We start from the raw sequence: 25,475 nt of genomic DNA, 5'->3' as shown, positions 1-25,475 counted from the left end.
AAACTAATCAATGAAATGTGTCATGGAATGTGACGGTTGATAGAATACATTAACTGTATGTATTGAATGATGGTATACAGAACCAATGTGTTTGTATACGTTATGTGTAGAGGAGGAGATGGGAGATGTACTCCGCGGTTTAGGGGAAGATGAGGGATGTACCTCTAAATCGGATAGTGTTGGGAGGAGATGGGGGATGAACTCCGTAGATACAGCTCATATGCTTGTCTAGAGAAATGAAGATAGAGCTCGTATGCTTATCTTTGGGAAGTGTAGATACAGCTCATATGCTTGTCTAGAGAAGTGAAGATAGGGCTAATATGCTTATCTTTGTGAAATGTGGATGTAGCTTATATGCTTATCTGTGAATGTGGGATATAGTTCTTATACATATCTGTTGTGATGATGATAGAGCTAACATGCTTATCTATTGAAAAAGGGAAAATGAAAAGTAACTTGGACTCATAAGTTGTATGTCATAAAAATGTGATTTAAGTGGATGTATCAGTGTTGGCCATCTATCAATTGCTAATCTTTTAGTCATTGTTCATGGTTGGTTTAGTGTATTTCTACTGGGCTGTGGCTCACTCTATATGGAAATATCATTTTCAGGTGCAGGTAGCATGCCACCTCCAAGGACATAGCTTGAGAGGCTAGATGCGAGCAGATTTTTTTTTGCTATTTAGTTTCTTTTGATGTATTACATGTATATTCAAGCCAAGGGCTTAATGTGTAGATGAGTTAGCACTCTTTTGTTGTAACCAAGTGTTAACTTGGAAAGCTGTAAGCCCGTAGGGCAATTTGCTTTTGTTGTTAACATGTAATACTTTTGTAATGAAACTCTGATTAATAGAAGAATGTGGATATTTTGTATGTCAATGAATGTCTTAATTGATGGTTTAATGTTATTATTTTGAGGGCGTTACAGTAAGTGCTAATCCCCTGCACTTTCAAGTTAATTTTATTCTCCATACACTTTACTGCATCTAATTGAAAGATAACGATACTTCTCTTGCCATCTCTGTTTCTCGCTTCATAGTTACTTGCAATTAATTATACTATCCACAATAAGGAGAGAATAAGCTATCAATCTATGATAGCTCCTGAAGTAACTTAAGCGCAAATTAGGCTAAAGAGTCTAATTCAACACAATGCTCTCACAAGCGATACGTCAAATTCTTAGAGTCATAACAACCTTGTCAGCTTTGACCTTTTCATTACTATGCTACAACGTTTGCGCTTTGTGGTAAACATTATTCAAAAACGTTAGCCTAGCTAAGGAATCATACAAAAAAGCTCCTCCTCGTGTCTCACACTCAAGTGTGGAAACAGTAAGTGTCCAGACTTAGACAAGTCGGCAATGCTAATAGATTTTGCAGCCACTAAGCGCTAATCTTTTCACCTAGTGTTAATAGATTTTGCAGCTTATAAGCGCTAATATTTTCGTTTAGTGTTAATAGATTTTGCAGCTTCTAAGAGCTAATCTTTTCACTTAGTGTTAATAGATTTTGCAGCTTCTAAGCGCTAATCTTTTCACTTAGTGTTAACGGATTTTGCAGCTTCTAAGCGCTAATCTTTTAACTTCACGTGATATTTCAATGCACACTATTATAGTGCATGAAATTTTGCTCCATCCACTCCCAATAATTGGGTAAAGAGCAAAACACTGCTCATACTGGCTACTCGTCTTACACTTAATGACTAATTTATTTAAGCTCGCATTTCTTAGGTGACATGACTCTTGAATGTTACTTCATCTAATGATGTAACATTATTTACAAGTCAAATTACAAAGTCAATCCGCGCAGCTCAATAGTCAAGATCATATACAGATCTATTAAGGGCTTACTAATTTCATAACTCCAAAACTCGCGAACCAAAACTACGTAGCATGCCGCTAACCATAACGCACACATTAGTTTTTATTATGCCAAACAAGGCAACAAAACCACGGCGACTTTGAGTCATGTTTCCTTACTTTGGCTCAATTAAGGTCTGACCTAAAGTCTCCAAGACTTTTGCTCATCTAAAGAATGGGATTACATTGTTCACATTTGAACATCTTTACTAAGTTTAGGTCAACCAATTAACTTCCATAAGCTAAGTCAATTTAGAGAGAAATTCGCATTGAGATTAATTTGATTAACATAATATAATTTGGCCGTAAAAATCTAAATTAAATAGTGACAATATTACACAAGTCGCAAGATCGAAAATCCGCTATGCTCGTAATCATCTCTTACGCCACAGGTGACAATTATCCAAAATTTAATTTAATTTATGCACAAAATATTGATTTTCAGGAGTAAATCTACAAAGATTTCTCTCAACCGAACAACCTCCCACTGACTATGGCATGTCAAAGCATGATAAATTCCATACAACAGCATCTTAATGTAAATTTACAAATAACTCATGCTATATTCATTTAATAATGGAATTCAAATAAATAAATAAATAAATAAATAATCATGCTTCTTTAATTGCAACATATTACAAACCCAAAAAATATGTTGTATTCAATATTCAATTATGCCATAATAAAAAGTACATCATTCTGAAATTTTCTGGTATTTTCTAGAATTTTAAATAACTAATAAACACACATAAAATTAGAAATAAATATTTCAGAATCTGATAAAATGCTATAACTATACCAGTAAATAGTAAACTACAACAGTAGTCTACAATAAAAAATTCAGCCCCAGAAACTTAATCATGCAACACCAGATGCATTTTAAAGCAGAAATAATGAATTATTATATCAGGAAAAATATTTTTTATTTTCATAAAATTTTGAAAAATTTCCAGAAGATAGAAAATTTAATTCTGAGTCTAACGGTACTAACCATACTTAAAACAAAATTATAACGAATTACTTATGACCATTTAACGTAATTTTAAATTTTAAAGAAAACAAACAGGCCCTTAACCACAGCCGTCAAACCAGCCAAGCCCGCGTGGAAAACGGCGCGGCTCGGCTCGGAGAGTGGCTCAGCGCGTGTCTCAGCACTCGGCGCGCGCGCGAGCGGCGCGCGTGTGAAAGCACGGAACAGCGCACACGTAGAGGCACGTGAGAGCGTGCGGAAGTGCATGAGAGTGCGTGAGAGCGCGTGACACTACGTGGAAGTGCGTGTCTGCCGCTGACGGCATCATCTGGAGCGTGAGGCACACCCGCCGCCTTCCGGGGTGTTTTCTGGTCCGATTTCAGTACTCCCGAACTCCATTTTTCACAGCAAAAACATTTATGGCATCAAAATCACATTTAATGAACATAAAAATGAGGTGTACCACACTCTCAATCTAATGGGAGTTGAAATTTTCCTCCTTTAAAAACATTCATGTATATAATGTGTACATATATATATAAAAATATACACATGATTAGAGAAAACACGAAAATACCCATTCAGGCTCTGATACCAATGTAAATCTAAGGTAAACGCAGCGGATAAAAAATTATAGTCATGCTTTTTTCTGCAGAGTCTGAATTGAAGGATCTCGTGGGTAAATCATGTGCTTCCTGAATCTGATCAATCAACCCAGCAATAGAGTGATATTACAAAATGAATATCACCCACACAAGTCACAGTGCAAAATGGCTCTTGATCGTTGTATTTTGGGAGAGAGTCAGTATATGGGAAAAACATACGACATACGTTGTTTTTCTCTTAATCACCCATATCCCATATCATATCAGATATATAGGATAATATCTCATCTATCCATATCAGTTGATATGATAGATATGGATATCCTGAGTGGTTATCCAAGTAAGTTTTGAATTCAAATTCAAACTTACATGGATAAGGTTCAAAACGTTCAAAGGGTCATGCCACATGGGCGCCCAATTTCTAACAGTTGATATGATAGATATGGATATCCTGAGTGGTTATCTAAGTAAGTTTTGAATTCAAATTCAAACTTACACGAATAAGGTTCAAAAGGTTCAAAGAGTCATGCCACATGGGCGCCTAATTTCTAACATGTATAACAAACAACAATCCAAAAACTAATGCTTGACAATGGTATCAAAACAATCTATATGTCTATTTGGAATTGGGAAAAAGAAATTTAACCTTGGATTGGAGGACATAGACTATCATGGGAGCATTGTTGAAAGAGGGCAAGAGGAGGCCTCTTGACTCAATCTGATGGCGAGTGGCGGCCACACCGGCGCACTGCATATGCTCATTGTACTGGTCCCAAATTTCAGTGATACGGGCCTCGTGCTGGATTTGGCGAATGGGTTTGTGAAACCCTGTATTTTTATATAATAAAAATACTATATATTCAATTTTCTTAAGTAATTATTCACAATATTTTGAATTTAACAGTTTGTATATTTTTAAACTGAAAAACCCCGTATTTTTATATATAAAATAATAATAATAATAATTATTATAATAATAATAATAATAATAATATATTTAATCAAACTCTAATGGAAGTCAATTAGACTAATTAAATTAGGTGGGATTTAAGATTAGTTATAATTAACTAATTTTGTGTCAATCAAGGTTCATTAAGACTAGGTATTGCTCAATTAAATTAATTAGTATAATGGCTTAAAAATTTGAGAGTGCATGTGGGTGTGGGTGTACTGAAAATAAAGTGTGAGTACAAAGACATCTGTTAGTGTGTGCATGTGAGAGTGTTGTGTTGGGAGCCTTAGATGAGTGCACATGTGTGTGTAGGTGATGTGCTGGAAATCAAGTGTGACTAGTGTGTCAAGCTAATGAAACATAGATTCATATTATGTGGACAAGTGTCCCACTAAATTGATAAATAAAATAATAAAATAAAAGATGAAGAATGGAGTCACAAAGCTTTGTTTTTGCTGGAGTCAAATTAGAGAGAGTGCACGGGAGAGAGAGAGAGAGAGGTCCAACTCTTATGCTGGAAGAAACTTTGGAGAAATGAGTTTATGAGATCTACATGAAGATAAAGGAGAGGACTCAAGGAATTAAAAAGAAATTCAGCTATGGGAGGTTAAAGGTAAGGATTTTAACCTTGATTATTGTAGAATTCTTGTATCACACTTGAAATTAAGGATGGAATTGGACTCAAAATCATGTAATTAATAGGAATTAGCAAGAAGATGAAGAAATTTTGAATTATGTGTTAAGATCATGGAAATATATTTGGAAATTAAGTAGTTAGAGTTTGATTTCTATTATTCTTCACAAACTTGAAAGTCATCCTTGCATGCATGTTGGACTTTCAAGGTTTTAGATTTAATTCATGTGTAAAAGATTGATAAGTTTAAATTTGGGTTAGATATGAAGGAAATTGGGTTCTAAACATGAAATGAGTTACATGCATGTGGAGGATCATGGAAAATAAAGTAGAAATTAATTATTAAGAAATTGATGTTGAGATTAAATATTTGAGTTTGATTTTCTTCATCCTTCACATATTTGAAGTTTATCATTGCATGCATGGTAAGTTTTCAAGATTTTAGAATTTAATTCATATTTTAAAGTTTATGAGCTTGGGATTAAATTGTGATATAAATTAAGAAGTCAAATTATAAATTGAGCTTGATGATGTAAAATTTGGTTGGATTTGATAAGCGTTTTATACATGCATTATGGATTTTGAGGAATTTAAGGTAAACGATTTCATGTTTTGAAGAAAAGAAGGAAGAAATTTTATTAAAGAAAAAAAAAATCAAGTTTATGGAAAATTAAACATTGGTTTAATTTTGAATATAGAAGAATTAATTAGTTTTAATCTTAATGTCATACATGCAAATATTTTCCTAAGGGTCATATAACTTCAATTTCATGTACATTAAAAGGAATTAGAAAAATGGTGTAGAATTGAATTAGATTCAAAATTATAGAAGTTAATTTGAAAATAACCCTTTTGGGTTTGAATTTATTTGTCTTATATGAAATTGAGTCATTCAAGTTCTTTTTGAAGAGATGAAGGAAATGTTTTAAGAAAGTCAAGTTTATGGAAATTTGGAATTAATCCTAAAGTTTTGATTTTATAATTAGATTTTTATTTAATCTATGCATGTGATGTAATTTAAGAATTTTATTCAATTTAGATACATTTTAGAACACCCGTGATTATAAATCAAGTATTTGGTTAAGAATTGAGTTAAGTTGATTTTGTTATTAATAGTAAGATTGGATCTATTTGTATTATATACATCATGGAATTTCAAGAGGTTGGGAAGTCTAATTTATATTTTAGAATTGTGGGTTGATGTTACTAAGATGAATTAAAACTAAATTTGGGCAATTGGAACATGATTTTAAATGAATTGTTTATTTAAATTTTGTACAATTGTTTATTATTGTGTGACATGTGTAATATTTTATGTTCGAATTTTAATGAGTTGGTATAACATTATTTGTGATTAAAAATTGGAATTATTTGTGATTAATATAAAAATTAACTGAAAGGATTAAAGGCATATACAAAGTTAACAATTGACGGTTAATACCAGTTTTCAGAGTGAGTCTTGGTTTTAAAGAGTATATGAAATCAAGGGATTGACGGTTAATACCGGTTGTTCAGGGTGAGCCCTGGTTTTGAGAATTCTCACGTAAATTGTGTTGCGAAACTCTAAGATGGCACGGGACTTATTTGAACCCTTTTCGGTATTTGGTTTTGGAATAAGGGTGGATGTGCTGGTGGCACACAGGGAGGTTACGTACCCCTGGCAGACCGTTTCCTTGGGGCAGACCACGGATGCTACTACTTGGGTATATAACTCCGGACGTGGGCATCCCTGGTAGTTACGGTTGGTAACACTTAAATATTTGACCAAGGGAGGGTTTCAAATTAACCGTTGCCATGCTTAGTGGTTGGTGAGTTCAATCTCTTTGGTGAGATTTCAAGTGTCGCCTAATTTATTAAAATTATTGAAATTATTTTAATGGTTGTAATTCATGTTTACAATTATATTATTATCTCGTGTTTATAATCTCATTATTTTTCTCTTAAAAAGAATGGTAGGTTGGTTATGTTTCCTTACTGTGTTGCAAAACTCATGGCATATATTTTTGTTGCCCTGGCGTTTTATGCCAGGTCTTGGCGAGAAAATAATTGAAGCTGAAATGGAGTCGACGCTAACGTAGAGCCTTGGCTGACCTGAAACCTCGAGTAGAGCCGAATAAATTATATTATTTTATATAATAGCTATTAAGGACGTTATAATTTCATTTGATGTTGTATTTGGATAATTTTAAGTTTTTATCTATTGTTATTTGGACATTTGGTTATGTACGAGAGCTGGATTACCCTATTAAGATGTCAACTTTCTGGTTTATTAAGTCATTTTGATTATTTAATTTCCCTTGATATATAAAAAAAAAAAAAAAAAATTTGGGGCGTCACAGGGTTACAGAGGATTGAGGTTTTGGATGCGGCACTCGCCCTGCTGGTACTGCTGCTGCTGCTGTGTTTGCTGTATAGATTGTCTTGTTTGCCTAGCAGCTAAGCTAGTATTGCACAGAACAAGAAGGCAAAGGGTAACACTGAGCAAAGAAGAGTTAGCCATGGATGATCAAAAAGAGATGATCAAGAAAGGTTGTGAGGAAATTGTGTTTTCTTGGCTGAGACTTGTTGGAATTTATAGGAGGGAAAAGTAGGACTAGAGTATGCCACATGTGAGAGAGTTTGTCCACTTCTGTATGTCATTTAAACTGTTTATTAGTTTTTTTATGAATAAAAAAAATTGATTATAGTATTAAATATAAAAACATGTTTGAATAGATAAAATTTTACAAATTTTGTTAATGAGGTTTATTTATTTATTTTGAGAAAAAAATTGATTGATTTTATACATTTTGTGTCTGATTTCGTGATCAGTTTTTGTATAAATAGAATTACGTTATTTGGTTGATACGTGGCAACTCTGCCATGTTGTCCATATATGCATGGTCGTAGTGATGTTGATGGAAATATGAGGCCTCGTGTTGCCGCAAAACTGATTCACTCACGACAGCAAAACAATGTCGACATTAAAGGGCAATATTGACTTTTTTTTTTAGAGAAGTCTAGAGAATCAGAAAAAATAAAAAATAAAAAATAAAAAATAAAAAATCTAGAATCTGACTTTAGAATATTAGATTGATGATGTAGATTTTTAATATTAGTCCATATTTGAATTTATAGGCCCACTCCTTTTGTTTTGTTGTTATAGTGATACACAGGAAGAAGGGAATGTTTACTAGCTGCAAACAATGGACGCATGGAAATTGGAAATATATTTATATATATTGTGCTAATCCCATTCATCTCTTTGGTTTTTATTTTTCTTATAAAATAGAAACTAGTTTAATGGTAATAAATATTAAAAAATTATTTTCGCACAAAATTATTTTCACTTCTAGTGTCCCAAAACAATGTCGTTCTAGAGAAAATGGGCATGTTCAATTTATTTATTTGTATTTGAAGTTTTGCTCCAAACTGAAGTAGTTTTAAAACACTATAGTGTGCATACTATAGGCAATGCATTACAAATTACCTGTATTCAGAATAATCTACACACAACACAAGTACTTAAAAAATAAACGGATCGGATCGTAAAATAATACTAGTAAGGGATCCAAAATTGCAGTCCAAAGTTGCACAGATCGGATTAGACGTTCGTGCAATGCTTGTCGATGTTTTGGCCAATGCCTTCCAAATTTCTAGAGACGAAGCAAGGAGATTGAAGTATAACAGAGAAGAGTTGACTATCCACACCGAATGGTGGCTCTCAAGTGTTGGGTATACCTGCTTATTGGAGTGTGGGACCTAATTGGTTTGTTAAAAGGAGTTTAATTTGGTTTGGTATTAGTTATAATATATTTTTAATATATTACATCTAATTTTTAGAGAGCCAATTCAATTTGGTAACAACTAGGATTTTGGTAAAGCAAATCCAAGATTTAACAATATATAAATATTGTTTATGTGTGCCGTGGGTAACAGCAGCAAGTAATTAATTCGGTGAGATTGCACATTCAATTTGGTAACAACTAGGATTTTGGTAAAGCAAATCCAAGATTTAACAATATATAAATATTGTTTATGTGTGCCGTGGGTAACAGCAGCAAGTAATTAATTCGGTGAGATTGCACTTGGTAATCAATTCGGTCCACTTTGCTTAGTGTAGCGACAATTGGTTTGATATTAATTCAAGTCAGTGGCTTGTTTTCAAGCACTGCTTTGACAACTTCGGCGTGCAAAAGGTGTTGATTTGGGTTGTTATTTTGGATCTTCTTCAACTCTGGTTCTAAAGATTTTGGTTCATGTATTTGGTGAGATCTTTCCTCTTTGTTTATTTGTGATTATTTGAAATTCACCTAAGGGTGATTTTGTGAGACCATTGGTGTCTCGTTTGTAATCGTTTGGAAACTTATTTGGTTGATAGTGGAATCGGATTTCGATCTCATGGACGTACCTCACATTGAGGGAACCACGTAAAAATTCTTGTGTTGCCTTTGATTTAATTTTTCTACATTAGTTTTTATTCCCATTGATTGATTTACTTGTGGGGAATCACATCGATTTTCCCTAACAACTGGTATTAGAGCTTACGGTTTATTTGGGTTTATTTATTTGTGTAAATCAATAGAGGGAAATATGGGTCGCATGTCTAGCTTCAATGGAAGCAATTGGGTAACTTGGAAAACTAAAATGGAGGACCTATTATTTTGTAAAGATTTGTATGGACCCATTGAAGGTGATAGTGGCAAACCCGAGGGTATGAAAGATGATGAATGGAATAGGCTTAATCGAAAAGCCGTTGGTGTTATTCGTCAATGGATTGATGATAGTGTGTTTCATCATGTTGCTACTGAAACTTCAGCACATGATTTATGGAAAAAATTAGAGGGCCTTTATGATAGGAAATCAGCCACAAATAAAGCATTTATGTTTCGTAAGTTGGTTAATTTAAAATATAAAGAGGGCAACCCTATTCCGGAATATCTGAATGAAATAAAGAGTATTGTTAACCAACTTGCTTCTATGAAAATTATTTTTGATGATGAGTTGCAGGCTTTGATGCTACTTAGTTCTTTGCCCGAAAATTGGAAGACCTTGGTTGTGACCGTCAGCAATTCGGTGCCCGATGGAGTTGTCACAATGGGCCAAGTCACTAGTAGCCTGTTGAATGAAGAAACTAGAAGAAAATCAGTAGGTTCCTCTCATTCAGAAGCATTTGTTGTGAGAATCCGAAGCAAAACAAGAGGGAGGAGTAAAACGTCTCGGGGTCGTGATCAAAGCCGTGATAAATCAAAAGATGGTTCTTTTTCAAAGAAAGACATTGAATGCTATTATTGCCATGAGAAAGGGCACATGAAGCGAGAATGCTGAAAGCTCAAGAACAAGGAGAAAGGCGTAAAAAATGTGTGGATAAGAAGCAAGAAGACACAACGGCAGTTACTGCCGATGATCTCATGGTCGTTTGTGAAGATGATTGTATCAATTTTGTGGGCCAAGAGAGCAATTGGGTGATTGATTCTAGTGCTTCTTTTCATGTGACTTCTCGAGTTGATTTCTTCACTACCTACACCGAAGGAGATTATGGTTTTGTTCGAATGGGTAATGAAGGTTTGTCTAAGATCATTGGCATGGGTGATGTTTACTTGGAAACAAATTTAGGCTGCAAGTTGTTGCTTAAAGATGTGAGGCATGTTCCCGACATTCGCCTCAATTTGATCTCTACTGGGAAGCTAGATGATGAAGACTTCAACAACAAATTTGGTGATGGTATATGGAAGCTCACGAAGGGTTCTTTGGTGGTGGCTAAGTGCAAGAAGACTCATACACTTTATTCGATGCAAGGAAAAATTTGTAAAGGTGTTGTCAATGCACTTGAAGAAGATACTTCTACCGAATTATGACATAAGCGGCTTGGCCATATGAGTGAAAAGGGGCTACAAGTTTTGTTCAAGAAAGAGCTTATACCCGGTTTGAAAGGTATACATCTTCAAACTTGTGTTCATTGTTTGACGGGTAAACAACATAGAGTTTCTTTTCATAAAAATGTTACTTCTAGAAAAGAAAATGTTTTGGAGTTGATTCATTCGGATGTTTGTGGTCCTTTAAAAGTTAGAACACATAGTGGTACACTTTATTTTGTTACTTTCATTGATGATTATTCAAGGAAAGTTTGGGCTTTTCTTCTAAAAACTAAAGATCAAGTTCTAGAAGTATTTAAGCATTTTCAGGCCATGGTTGAAAGAGAAACAGGGCAGAAATTAAAGTGCATCCGATCAGACAATGGTGGTGAATACATTGGGCCATTTGATGAGTATTGTCGCAGCCAAGGTATTCGGCACCAAAAGACAGTTAAGAAGACTCCTCAACAAAATGGCATTGCCGAGAGGATAAATCGCACCATTGTGGAAAGAACAAGGTGTTTTCTTTCACAAGCTAAATTGCCAAGATCCTTTTGGGGTGAGGCAATGAAGACAGCAGTTGACGTGATCAATTTGTCTCCTTCATATCCTTTGAATTGTGATGTTCCTGAAAGAGTGTGGACCGATAAAGATGTGACTTATGAGCCCTTGAGAATGTTTGGTTGCTGTAACGCCCTCAAAATAATAACATTAAACCCATCAATATAAACATACATTTATATACAAAAGATCCACATTTCCTCAATTCATCAGAGTACTTCATTACAAAAGTATTACACGTTAACAACAAAAGCAATTACCCTACGGGCTTACAGCTTTCCAAGTTAACACTTGGTTACAAAAGAGAGTATTGACTCGGTTACACATTAAGCCCTTGGCTTGAATTTACATGTAATACATCAAAAGGAAAATAAGGCAACAAAAGTATGTTTGCCCCTAGCCTCCCAAGCTATGTCCTCAGAGGTGGCATGCTACCTGTACCTGAAAATGATGTTCCCATATAGGGTGAGCCACAGCCCAGCGGAGATATACTAAACCAACTATGAACAATGATTAAAAGATTAGCAACTGATAGATGGTCGATACTTACACTTCCATTTACATCTTATTTCAATTCCATGACAACCAAGTCTATGTTACAATTCACTTTTCATTTCTTATTCAACTTTGAGTTTGAAAACAGGGCTCAGTACTCTGGCCAAAACATTTTGATGAGATTATAGTTCATCACTAGAACACTTTCAAAATTCACGGTGGATACACATTTTGGTGTTGTATCAATAACACATAAACTACTTCCATACTTCACAAACGATGATGATATACATTTTAGTGCTATATCAAATCAAACAAACTTTTCAATAGATAAGCATGTTACACATCAACAGATAAGCATATAAGCTACATCAATACTACAACAGATAAGCATGTTACACATCAACAGATAAGCATATTAGCTGTATCCACACTTCACTAGACAAGCATATGAGCTGTATCTACACTTCACAAAGATAAGCATATGAGCTGTATCTTCACTTCTCTAGACAAGCATATGAGCTGTATCTACGGAGTTCATCCCCCATCTCCTCCCAATCCTATCCGGTTTAAAGGTACATCCCCCATCTTTCCCTAAACCGCGGAGTACATCCCCCATCTCCTCCTCTACACAATGCATAAAAACACAAAGGTTCTATACACAATCAATCAATACCAAAAATTAATGTATTCTATCAACTGTCTACACATAATGCGTATAAACACATTGGCCATATGCACAATCAACCAACACATAAAGTTAATGTATTCTATCAACCGTCATACTCTATGACACAACCAATTGATTAGTTTTAGTTTGCCTAATCATCATGCATTGTCTACAACAATCAACACTACCCTCCACCGGTAGCCCAAAGTAATTATTTCTAAGCAGGAAATAAATGCACAAATGGATAATATATCAACATTTCAACTAGATGAGCAATAAAAGATTCGTCTACACTCTTTAATCCCATACATTCCCAATTTCAACATTCTCAATTCAATTCCTCGCTTTCTTCAATTAGTTATATGCATTAATTAATTAAACCAATTAGGGCAAATTACCATAATTCACAAAACAACCCTAAGGTTCCATTTCCATCAATGACCCAACATTAATCTCATTTCTCTATGCCTAACATGCATATAGGTTTATATATTTAAAACCCCAACTTTTGTAAAATTACACAAAGGCCCAAACTTTCTCAAAATTTCCCAACAACCCCCAACATATCAAAATGCTAAAATTTAAAGACAAAGTTCATAAGATGGAGTAGGTTATCCCTACCTTAAAAGATGGCTCTCAACGGAGAAGACGAAGAAACTCAACGTGCTCCAAAGCTCAATATTTTCGGATCAAATGATAGCCCTCGACGATCAACCCAACTTTTAAAAGAACCAAAGGTAGGGAGAACACCCTAGCTAGATCAAACCCTAGAGAGAAGGGAGATTCTAGAGAGAGGAGCTCTCAAAAATGGATCTTAGAAAAGTAAGAGAGAGAGTGGATGTAAAAAGTGATTTAAAATAGCCTAGCTGTCAACTGATATACGACTCTCCCGCTCGAGCGGAGAACACAACGCTCGAGCGTCAAGAGCAAAAACTAAGTCCGCTCGAGCGCAAAAAGACCCGCTCGAGCGGCAAGACACAAGAATAAAGCACATCCGCTCGAGCGTGAAAACCAGTCCGCTCGAGCGTAGATTTCTCCCTCCCAGAACTTACACCAAAAAGGTACTACCCGCTCGAGCGCTACCAATCTCGCTCGAGCGCGACCCGCTCAAGCACAAGAAACCAGCTCGAGCGCAGAAAGCACATCTGCAGAAGTTTTGCAGAGGTACGAAATACTGAAACTGTGGAAACCCCGCTCGAGCGCAAGAAGACCCGCTCGAGCGGACCATTCAAAAACTGGGCAACAACAATGGGAGCTAAAGCTCTAACCACCTGAAACAACCGAGCCCAACACATTCTAAAATTCAAACAAAAGAGTAAAAAGGTTGACAACACGATAGGTAGAACCACCAACTCCACAGAACCGCGTCCGGAAAATAACAGAACAGTAAAGGGATAACCGGGATCGCTATAGTTGCCGAGCTTTTGTTCACATTCTAAAGGATGAGAGGTCCAAGCTTGACAGTAAGTCAAGACAATGCATTTTTCTTGGCTATGGACGTGATGAATTTGGCTATAGATTGTGGGATCCGGTCGGCAAGAAAGTCATTCGAAGCCGTGATGTTGTATTTCTTGAAGACCAAACAATTGAAAACTTTGGCAAAGGTGATCAACCGGAGCCAAAAACTAGTGATCTCATTGACATGGATCCGTCTCCTTCATCTTCAGTTGATGATGAAAATGGGGGAGATGTGTAGCCACCTATTGAAGATGTAGAGGATGATGCTAATCCTAATAAAATTGAGCCAGAAATTGATGAAGAGCATCTAACTCAAGAACCGCCACCACAACTTGAGTTGAGGAAATCTACAAGGGACCGACAACCTTCAAGAAAGTATCCTCCCAATGAATTTCTGTTGATTTCAGATCAGAGGGAGCCTGAGAGCCACCAAGAAGCAATTGAGCATGCAAAGAAAGGTGATTGGAAAAAGACCATGGACGAGGAGATGAATTCCTTGCTTGAAAACCAGACTTATGATTTAGTGAAGTTGCCTAAAGGGAGGAAAATTCTGAAAAATAAGTGGGTCTTCAAATTGAAGAATGATGGCAAGAATCTGAGGTACAAAGCACGTCTTGTTGTGAAAGGCTTTGGGCAAAAGAAAGGTATTGACTTTGACGAAATTTTCTCGCCAGTTGTGAAGATGTCGTCTATTCGGGTTGTACTTTGCATGGCTACAAGTATGAACCTTGAAGTTGAACAACTTGATGTGAAGACTGCATTTCTTCATGGTGATCTTGAAGAAGAAATTTACATGGAGCAACCAGAAGGTTTTATGGAAAAGGGAAAAGAGAAATTTGTTTGCAAATTGAAGAAAAGTTTGTATGACCTCAAGCAAGCCCCGCGGCAATGGTACAAAAAATTTGACTCTTTTATAATGAATAATGGTTTTTCTAAAACCACTTCGGACGATTGTGTGTTTGTGAAAAATTTCCCAGATGGCAAATTTATTATTCTTTTGCTTTATGTTGATGACATGTTAATTGTTGGTCAAGATTTTACCATGATTAACAGTTTGAAATTGGAGTTGAGCAAGTCTTTTGCTATGAAAGATTTGGGGCCTGCAAAGCAAATACTTGGTATGAAAATTGTTCGTGATCGCAAAGAGGGGCTGATTTGGTTGTCTCAAGAAAGTTACATTGAGAAAGTTCTTGAGAGGTTCAACATGAATAAAGCAAAACCGGTTGGTTGTCCACTTGCGGGTCACTTCAAGCTTAGTTCGAATCAATGTCCTATAAGTGAGAAAGATAAGGAAAAGATGTTGAAAGTTCCTTATGCTTCAGTAATTGGTTCTTTGATGTACGCCATGGTTTGTACAAGGCCGGATATTGCTCACGTCGTTGGTGTGATGAGTCGTTTTCTCTCTAATCCGGGTAAAGAACATTGGGCAGCGGTAAAATGGATTCTAAGGTATCTTTGAGGGACTTCGAAGGTGTATTTGTATTTTGGGGATGGTAAGCCGATACTTGATGGGTTCACAGATTCTGACATGGCCGGTGATATTGATTCTAGAAAATCTACTTCGGGGTATTTGATGACTTTTGCAGAGGGAGCTGTGGCATGGCAATCTAAATTACAAAAATGTGTTGCTCTCTTAACTACCGAAGCTGAATTTATTGCCATTACGGAAGCTTGCAAAGAAGAGTTATGGTTGAAGAAATTTTTGCAAGAGTTGAGTTTGAAGCAAGAAAAGTATGTGCTTTATTGTGATAGTCAAAGTGCTATTCATTTGAGTAAAAATTTTACTTTTCATTCGAGATCGAAACACATTGATGTGAGATACCATTGGATTCGTGATGTGTTAGATTCGAAATTGTTGCAATTCGAAAAGGTTCACACGGATGATAATATTTTGGATATGTTGACAAAGACTTTATCGAGGGACAAACATTTAAAGTGTCGAACTTTGGCGGGTATGGTTGATGTCTCCACCTAAGTCGATAGGGGGAGAATTGATGGGTATACCTCCTTATTGGAGTGTGGGACCTAATTGGTTTGTTAAAAGGAGTTTAATTTGGTTTGGTATTAGTTATAATATATTTTTAATATATTATATCTAATTTTTAGAGAGCCAATTCAATTTGGTAACCACTAGGATTTTGGTAAAGCAAATCCAAGATTTAACAATATATAAATGTTGTTTATGTGTGCCATGGGTAGCAGCAGCAAGTAATTAATTTGGTGAGATTGCACTTAGTAATCAATTCGGTCCACTTTGCTTTGTGTAGCAACAATTGGTTTGATATTAATTCAAGTCAGTGGCTTGTTTTCAAGCACTGCTTTGACAACTTCGGCGTGTAGAAGGTGTTGATTTGGGTTGTTATTTTAGATCTTCTTCAACTCTGGTTTTGAAGATTTTGGTTCATCTATTTGGTGAGGTCTTTCCTCTTTATTTACTTGTGATTATTTGAAATTCACCTAAGGGTGATTTTGTGAGACCATTGGTGTCTCGTTTGTAATCGTTTGAAAACTTATTTGGTTGATAGTGGAATCGGATTTCGATCCCGTGGACGTACCTCACATTGAGGGAACCACGTAAAAATTCTTGTGTTGCCTTTGATTTAATTTTTCCGCATTAGTTTTTATTCTCATTGATTGATTTATTTGTGGGGAATCACATCGATTTTCCCTAACATCAAGAAAGGCGTTCTAGTTGAGTTGGGATCCCCTCCTTGCAACTCCTCCTTCCAATCCTCCTTTGCAACATCCAACGGCTGATTTCAATTTTTTTTATTTTTTATTTTTATTTTTTTATGGCCGTTGGATGTTGCAGCGGCTAATCTCAGCCATTGCAAGAAAGATTGCAAGAAGGAGTTTCAAAGAGGAGATCCCAACTCGTTCTTGTTAAGCCATTATGAAATAAGTTTTAAGCTTTGTTATGAGTTTTATGTATGCGAGATCAAACTAACTCTACTAAGAGGTCGACCGCGGTTTGAATGATGTAATAAGACAATAAATAATAGTTCATGTAAGATTTGGTTTGAAAATCGAAATATATGGTGACATCTTGTTTGAACATTGTAAAATATGATGCACTTTCCTTTGATTACCAATGTAACAGGTGAGACGTGCTAAACAAATATAATTGTGTCACATGAAATAATAATATGAGTAGTGTTACTTTAATTCAAAAATTAGATTCATTTTCAAATTTAGTGGTGTTTCTTATGTTTTTTTTTTTTTTAATTATCAATCAATCACATTTTTTACACATTACTGATCTTTAAAATGAGTTTAGAAAATAAACATTTATATCATTTTCTAACTAATAAATAACTTTTAACACATAAATGTAATTATTATAGTATTATTAAATTGAGAGATTTATTAAAAAATCATTTTTCAAGTGTTTCTATCTCAATTAGTCCATAAGATATTGTTATATTTCAATAAGTCCTATTATTTGAACATTTAATCTACCAAATCATAATTATCATATTTAAGGTATTTTATGAATATTTCTACCCTTACAAATATTTTTTGAACGGTTAGCAATTTGATGGCGTGAACATTCATATTTTACAATGTGAATGTTCACATTGATAGTGTGAACATTCACATTGACAATATGAATATTTACATTGACATGTTAACATTCACATTAATGATATGAATATTTACATTGACGGTGTGAATATTCACATCACGGAACATTCGCACTGTAAATGTGAATATTATTAGGGGTATTTTGATAACTATATCATTTATAGGACTTACTAGAATATAAGAAAATAATGTAAACTAAATAGAATATAAGTAGATGAAAAGGAATTTATAAAAAAGTGCCGCCATTAAATTGATACCTCAAAAGTGTTGGGGTCATTATTCAACTAATCGTAAGTTCGTGGTGGTAGTGTAATTTATTTATTTCTTTGTATTGGGTAAAACTTTTCATTGCCATCAATGTATCAAAACTACTCCATATTAGCTCCACAATCACAAAAAAGAAAAGAAAAGGTACACCATAATTCGTCTTATTTTTCAAGATTATTATGTGATTACTCTCCTGCTTTCATGAAGAGATTGTGCCAAAAAGCCATGTCATCATTGACGTTGGCATTAATCGTGTACTCCTCTTCATTGGCAGGTCCTGTAACTTTCTCCACAGGGGAGTCTGACTCTGAACTTGAAATAAACTCGGAAAATTGTGTAGAAATTGGTGCATATGTCAAGCTTTGAATTACCATATGATGACTTTGTTTAAGCCTCTTCTTCAAATGAGTGTGCCAGAAATTTTTGATCTCGTTGTCGGTTCGACCAGGCAATCTTGATGCAATGGTTGACCATCTGGGAAAAATTTTACATTCAAATTGTCAATTTCCCATTCAAGCATATGACTATAGTATATGTTGAAAAGGAGAGCAAAAATTTGAGGATAAATTATATTGGGTAAACCATAATATCATGTATTTTCACTAAAATCTTAATTCGATCTATTTACTTTCAGTTGTAATAGTCAATAATCGGTTTGGAACGGTTGGGAGAAATTTTACACCGAATTAATAATGTCGGTTCTTATTATATTGAGAACCGATATAGATCGAATTTTTACTAAACTGCACCAATTCAAACGGTTTAGCTCAGTGCGGTTTTCGATTTAGGGCATTTCAAATTTGAGTTACTTGTTAAATTTGTTGTATAGTAAATAATTTATATAAAAATATTGAATTAGTCATTTGTACATTACTTCAATATCCAATCCAACCATTCACAAAAATACAAATAAAAGAGTTAATAAATACTAAAGTCTTAAAGCTTTTACTAAAGTAAAATTAGAAGCAAACTATAATCTGAAAATCAAAGTCTTGACACCAAAGTTTAAAACCATCATCCCATAAGGCTAAATTACAAATCTATCAAGTAAAGTTAAAATAAAAAAATAAAAATGACATAAACATCTGCTATAGCTATATAGGTATAATAGTAGCAAAACTGACTCAAGCACATATAAGTAGTAAACTAAAAACTTATCACATTACCAATGTCTATTGTCAAATATGGAGTGTTTAAGAAGAAGAAAAAAAACAATTAATTAAATCAACTGAAGTTCGTACTCAACCAATTACATTATATATTTAATATATATGATGTTTAATATGGGAGACTTTCGATCAGTTTTAGTTTAATTTGATGCACAAGGTGCATGCCTAAACTGGTACCGAACCGAAAATAAAAAAAAATTAATTTTAAAAATCACACAAACTGATTCATATTAAAAAAATCAACTAAATATAGCCGATTTGATTCGGTTCAACCGATTTAGTCAGTCTTTTTGGTTTTTCTTATATTCCTATCCTACACTTTAAATCAAGTTCCAGCCTCACCCTTACAGCCACCTACCATTAATAAAACTAATGAAAATTGAAAGTGTGGGGACTAAAGTGAGATTTTGATGATAGTTTAAGGACTAAAATGAGATTTTAATAAAAGTGTAAATCTATTAATGAGACAACAAAAGCGTTACACATGTTATTTCAAACAAGTTCTGTCAATTTTGTTAACGGTAAATGAATGGAAGGGTAAGACCAGAACTTAATTTAAAGTGCAGAGAGTTAACTATTACAATTAAAGTGAAAGAACTAAAGTGAAATTTTGATAAAAGTGCAGGGGTGCTAGTATAATTAACCCAATTATATTCTTAGTGTATGTAATTTGTTTTTCAAGTCAATTTGATCTATATAATTATAATTGTATTAATTTTTACTCTATATTAATTTAATCTAATTAATAACATTTGTTAAAAAACTGGATAGAAATCTAAGGCGGAATGTTTCCTTCAAAAGGGAATAGGCTTTTTCAAATTGGATGCTAGCCCATCAATTATTTTGACAAGAATAAATGAACTATTTTATCTATTAATTTTAAAATAATTTTTTAAAGTAACGTTCTTAATTGAATTAAGTTGACACATATTTTCATTGATGTATTCTTGATGAACTTCTATGGGGAAACTACTCCTCAGTGCTTTTTTTAAAAATAATTACTAGTTAATGAAAAAATTTATCACTTTATACTTTAATATTTATAAAATTTATCATTAAGGCTCCGTTTGTTTTGATGTAAAATATTTTTTTTTTAAAAATAATTTTCTTATAAATTGATTTTTGACTGAAAAAATGCTTTTGTTTTTTTTTTTAACATTGGGTTGATACTTGAAATAAAAATATTTTATTGCCTAAAAAAGAAATTTTGATTTAATAAAATGTTATTTTTAACTTTTTAGTCAGTTAAGATATTTATTTGAAAATGTTAAATGTGTTGAAAAAGTAGTGTGAGAGTCAACTTTGTGAAATTTGACTTATGAAATTTTTAAAGGTAAATCATTTTTAAAAAAATGATGTAAAAATATATTTCTTAAAAAATATTTTACTTACTTTCTGTTTAACTAAATAACTAAAAGTGAATAAAATATTTTTGACAAAAATATTTTACGTCAAAATAAATAGAAACTAATTTGTAAATATATTTTTTTAAATACACTGACTTAGAATTTGTAAATATTTTTTTAAATACACACTAATTTGTATTCATCAGCGTATTCTATTGAATTTGAAAAAAGTGGGAGACCATATGACACCATAAATATCCTTTTGTTAACCAATATAGAATAAATATTGAGTTTGAGAATCACACCATTTCAGGTTGGCGTCACTAACCAATTCAAAATTGTAAAGAGAATCCATTAATCCAATCTTACAATTCTATTACTGGATTGTGAGATTTTTTATTAGTTAGTCACTGTTATATTTAGGCCACGTTTGGCAAGTGACTTTTTTAGTCAAAAAATTATTAAAAAAATTAAAAAGTCAAAAACTTATACCAAAAAGTCAAAGATTTCATTTTCTCTCTACTTTTTGCACATCTTTTCGTAAAAAGTCAAAAAATCATCCCAAACATATTAATTTTTTTTACATCATATTTTAGCTAAAAAATCAAAAAGTTACTAAAAAGACATGTTCCCAAACGAGAAATATTTATTTCACATCCCATATTCTCTCATTTTTTTCTTTTTTTTTTTACTGTTTGTTTTCTTCGCTTATCTTTTAGTAGTGTTTGTAATCGGACAAAAGTACTAAGGCCCTGTTTGATTGGGGGATATAAAGATTGGGATTGGATATTATATTCGGTGGGGTCCATATATCCCATGTTTGCAATTTTTTTTTGAAGGAGATATAATATCCGGCGGGATTGTATATCCCCCAAAAGTGGAGGATATACAATACCACACCCCCCCATTATATCATATCCCCTTGGTGGGGATATGATGTAAAAAGTCCAATTTACCCTTTTTTCTATCTAACATAATATAATTTAATATATTTTTTTGAATTTAATATAATATAATTATTGAATTTAATTTAATATTATTGAATTTAATATAATATAAATATTATTGAATTTAATATAATATAATATTATATTATTTAATTTAATTTAATTTAATATAATATAATTTAATACAAATTTTGAATTTAATATAATATAATATTATTGAATTTAATTTAATATAATATAATTTAATATAAAATTTTGCATTTAATATAATATAATATTATTTAATTTAATATAATATAATTATTGAATTTAATTTAATATAAATATTATTGAATTTAATTTACTTTAATATAATATTATTTAATTTAATACAAATTTTGAATATAATATAATATAATATAATATTATTTAATTTAATTTAAGTTAATATAATATTATTGAATTGAATTTAATATAATATAATTTAATATAAAATTTTGAATTTAATATAATATAATTATTGAATTTAATTTAATATAAATATTATTGAATTTAATTTAATATAATATAATATTATTTAATTTAATATAATATAATTATTGAATTTAGTTTAATTTAATATAATATTATTTAATTTAAACCAAATTTTGAATTTAATATAATATAATATAATATTATTTAATTTAATTTAATTTAATATAAATTTTGAATTTAATATAATATAATATTATTTAATTTAATTTAATATAATATAATATAATATTATGAGGGCAATCTTGGAAATTACTTGTTATATCCCACAATATATTTTGTAAAACAAACATGCATAACATATATCCAATCTTATATATCAAGTCAACAAACATGACTTGGGGGATATACTATCCAATACTTATATCCTATTCATTATATATCCTGACTAAATCCCACATCATATTATATCCTCCATTTTATATCCAACGAAACAAACGGGGCCTAAGAAACTAGGTATGTGTAGATATAATTTTACCTTCCAATTTATATCTAGATGATGATTAATTTAATTATACATTTCTTATAATTTCAATACTGAAATTTTAAAATTTTATTTCCCCCCCTCCAAAAAAAAAAAATCTTAAAAACATCAATTAAACCCCAAACTTCATATTGTTTAGGAGTCTAATTGATATTTTGAAAATAATTTGAGGAATAAAATGAAATCTCAAATGAAAATAGTAACAAATGCCGCCTAATTATAGATGGTAATTGATAGCAGGAGTTAAATTGAAAAAAAATTAAATTGTTTAGATATAAAATTAAAATTATAAAAAGTACAGAGGTTAAACTAATTATCAAGATGTAATTTGGAAAATAAAATGAAATTTTCTCAGACATAAGTTAGATAGATGTTGTCTCCTCGGTTGTTTATTCTATAACTCATCTTTTCACATCAATAATTTTATTTCGCTAATGCTAATAAAAAAACAAAGAAATATCATAATCGAATAAGATCACAAATCTTCATGAATAGGACATGATACACATTTTTTAATAAGGACCCTTATAAGAAAAGAAACAAAGATAAAAATACAACAACGTAAAAATATTCAAAATATAAGTTAGGCTAGATAATGATTATTCTCAGTTAGACCTTTTTTTTAATTTTTTTTTAATAACTCAGATATTCTCAATCTTTTAATTTTAAAGAAAGTCAGGACTAATCCTGAGGGGTAAGTAATCGGTGGAAAGCCGTGTACCCTTTTCAAACTATTGCAAGCACTCACCCAATGGAGAATCGAACCGGGGACGTGCGCCTTACCCACATATCCTAGATTTGAACAAAAATTTTAAGAGAGGGAAAAAAAGTGAAAATAATGTAAATGAAATATTAGAATTTTTTTTTTTTCCATTTCTTTCCCTTATCTTTTATTTTTTTAAAATTGTTATTCAAATTCATGATCCAAATATAAATTTAATGATTCAATGAGTACATACCGATTTCCAATGATTTGGTGTAGCTTGATAATTGTTTCTTCTTCTTCCCTAGTGAAGTTTCCTCGCTTAATATCAGGCCTCAAGTAATTAGTCCATCGAAGTCTGCAACTCTTACCACATCTAAGTAGACCTGTAACAAATATATATACATATATATATATATATATATATTACATTTTCAAAGAATTTATTTTGATTTTGGATTAAGAATATTTCCAAGAACCTTCAAAATTTATCTGAACATTAATTTGCAAAAGATTGCTTCAAAAAGCAAATTGAAAAGCAATTCTACAACATACATCATATACAAGTTATAACATTTTATAGTTTTAACATTGCTTAATTGTGTTACAATTAAGTTACTCTCAATCATAACCAAAGAAATAAAGCATAGCCAAAAACCTTACAATCATAGTTAAAAATAACAATCACAATAGATTATAATTAATCCTTATCAACACTATAATAAGCTATAAAAACAATATTAAAATAAGTAAAAATAAAAAGGGTAATGCTTCGGAGCTCTAATTAGAGCTGCAAAAGGATAGTTCTAATGAGCTGTCAATCAATAAAAAAAATAAATAAAAAAAAAACAATGAAGTAAAAGATAAAAAAGAGAAAAGAAAAAGACAAATTAGTGCTCTATTAGAGCTCTTCCTTTAGAGGTCTAAATCATTTTTGAAATAAAAATCATAACTGAGTCATCTATTTTACTTTTTTTTGAGGGGTGTGTTATAAAATTTCTCAAGAAGTTGAATTCCATTTCCATGGTGTGTGCCAACCAAACCAGAGCTAGCAATTACTACAAGTTGTATCAAATTAAGAAGTAGGAGGAGGAGGAGGAGGAGGAGGAGGAGGGGTTTTTGTGTAATTAAAAAAGTTATTACCAGCTTGTTTAGGGAGTGCCCTCCAATTGCCATGGCCATAACTTTGGACGTAAGAAATCAATATCTGATCTTCTTCAGGGGTCCATGGTCCCTTCTTCATCCCCATCTCCTCACAGCATGGAACCCTCATCTCTCTCTCTCTGTCTCTCTCTAGATGTGTGTTTCTTTGCTTTTCTTTAAAGATCACAGAAAAGACTATCCACCCCCTTACTACAACTCTGCTATGTGAAACCCAAAAAAGGGCAACATTCTTTATAAAGCAAACCTTTTATGGGAAAAGAATCTCTCTCTTTCTCATAATTTCAGAAATGCTATAAGCACACAAATAAAATACAAAAAAGGTCCCATGTAAAATAAGTTTTATAAAAACTTTTGTGTATTTTTTGTTATTTTAATTCTATCATTTAATATTTTTGTTTTAGAATATAACTAGGATTCATACTAAATGTGATGAGGGGTCACAATTAAAATAAATCCTCGTTTTCTTTTTTAGATAGAAAAAAAAAAAAAAAAATCTTGGTGTTTGGCAAGAAAGTTTGGGTGGGTTAGGGGCTAAAATAGCCACAAAAAACAAAATAGGCTATTTTAGCCACAAAAAACAAAACATCAAATCCAACCCATAATTATTACAATCTTCTCTCACAAAAAAAGTCAAAAAAGTCAAAAAGTTAAAAAGCCCTTCCCAAACCAGGCTAAAATAACCCAGGCTAAAATAGCCAAAAAGCCAACCCACTTCCCAAATTTTTTGTGTTCTATGTATGTACCCTTAACATTTTTGTTTCTTTTAATTTATCTTTTTGTTGTGTTCGTTAATTACTAAGAGATGGGCCATTGAGGATTTCTTCAACTATCTGTTTTTCTGGATTGTTCATTTTCTGTTTTTCATTCAAATTTTACATCAATTCTTTATTTTCTAATTATGACAATTAAATTATGAAATTTCAATTATTGTTTGAATATAATCCTACTATCAACTCACCGTTAAAAAAGTAAACAGAGGTGGTGTTTGACAAGTGGGTTGGGGCTAAAATAGTCACAAAAGACAAAACAGGCTATTTTAGCCACAACAAACAAAACATCACATCCAACCCATAATCATTACACTCTTCTCTCACAAAAAAAAGTCAAAAAGCCAAAAAGCCAAAAAGCCCTTCCCAAACCAAGCTTTTTAGCCCAGGCTAAAATAGCCAAAAAAGCCAAAAAGCCAAAAAGCCAACCCACTTCCCAAACGGAGGCAGAAAGTGTTCACATGTGTTTAAAATTTTCACCATTCAAATTTCAGTT

The 25,475-nt window shown here is 32.4% G+C and overlaps 1 protein-coding gene and 1 long non-coding RNA gene across 2 annotated transcripts; one reads left to right on the top strand and one right to left on the bottom strand.

Moving 5' to 3' along the window:
• Positions 1-4,830: 4,830 nt before the first annotated feature.
• Positions 4,831-7,288, top strand: LOC145814616 (uncharacterized). The gene is made up of 2 exons (XR_014357964.1): positions 4,831-4,998; positions 7,048-7,288. It is a non-coding gene; the product is annotated as an uncharacterized LOC145814616 (long non-coding RNA).
• Positions 7,289-17,907: 10,619 nt separating this feature from the next.
• Positions 17,908-24,597, bottom strand: LOC114311274 (transcription factor MYB4). The gene is made up of 3 exons (XM_028257396.2): positions 24,192-24,597; positions 23,305-23,434; positions 17,908-18,363 (listed from the first exon to the last, which is right to left on the bottom strand). The coding sequence occupies exons 1-3, from the start codon at positions 24,319-24,321 to the stop codon at positions 18,075-18,077; spliced, it is 549 nt and encodes a 182-aa protein (XP_028113197.2). The 5' UTR covers positions 24,322-24,597; the 3' UTR covers positions 17,908-18,074.
• Between the last annotated feature and the right edge of the window lie 878 nt (positions 24,598-25,475).

The sequence above is a fragment of the Camellia sinensis genome, unplaced genomic scaffold (genome assembly GCF_055761805.1).
Source record: "Camellia sinensis isolate YWXY unplaced genomic scaffold, ASM5576180v1 Unanchor12, whole genome shotgun sequence".
NCBI classification, from domain to species: domain Eukaryota; kingdom Viridiplantae; phylum Streptophyta; class Magnoliopsida; order Ericales; family Theaceae; genus Camellia; species Camellia sinensis.
The sequence above is the reverse complement of the archived record's forward strand: the minus strand, read 5'-3'. Positions and strand labels throughout refer to the sequence as shown.

Bases quoted from the DNA above. Each gene is read 5' to 3' on its own strand.
- LOC114311274 (XM_028257396.2), bottom strand. From the start codon at position 24,321: ATGAGGGTTCCATGCTGTGAGGAGATGGGGATGAAGAAGGGACCATGG. The intron at 23,435-24,191 runs GTAATAACTTTT...TATTTGTTACAG, and splicing joins GGCACTCCCTAAACAAGCTG to GTCTACTTAGATGTGGTAAG. The intron at 18,364-23,304 runs GTATGTACTCAT...AATTTTTCCCAG, and splicing joins CACCAAATCATTGGAAATCG to ATGGTCAACCATTGCATCAA.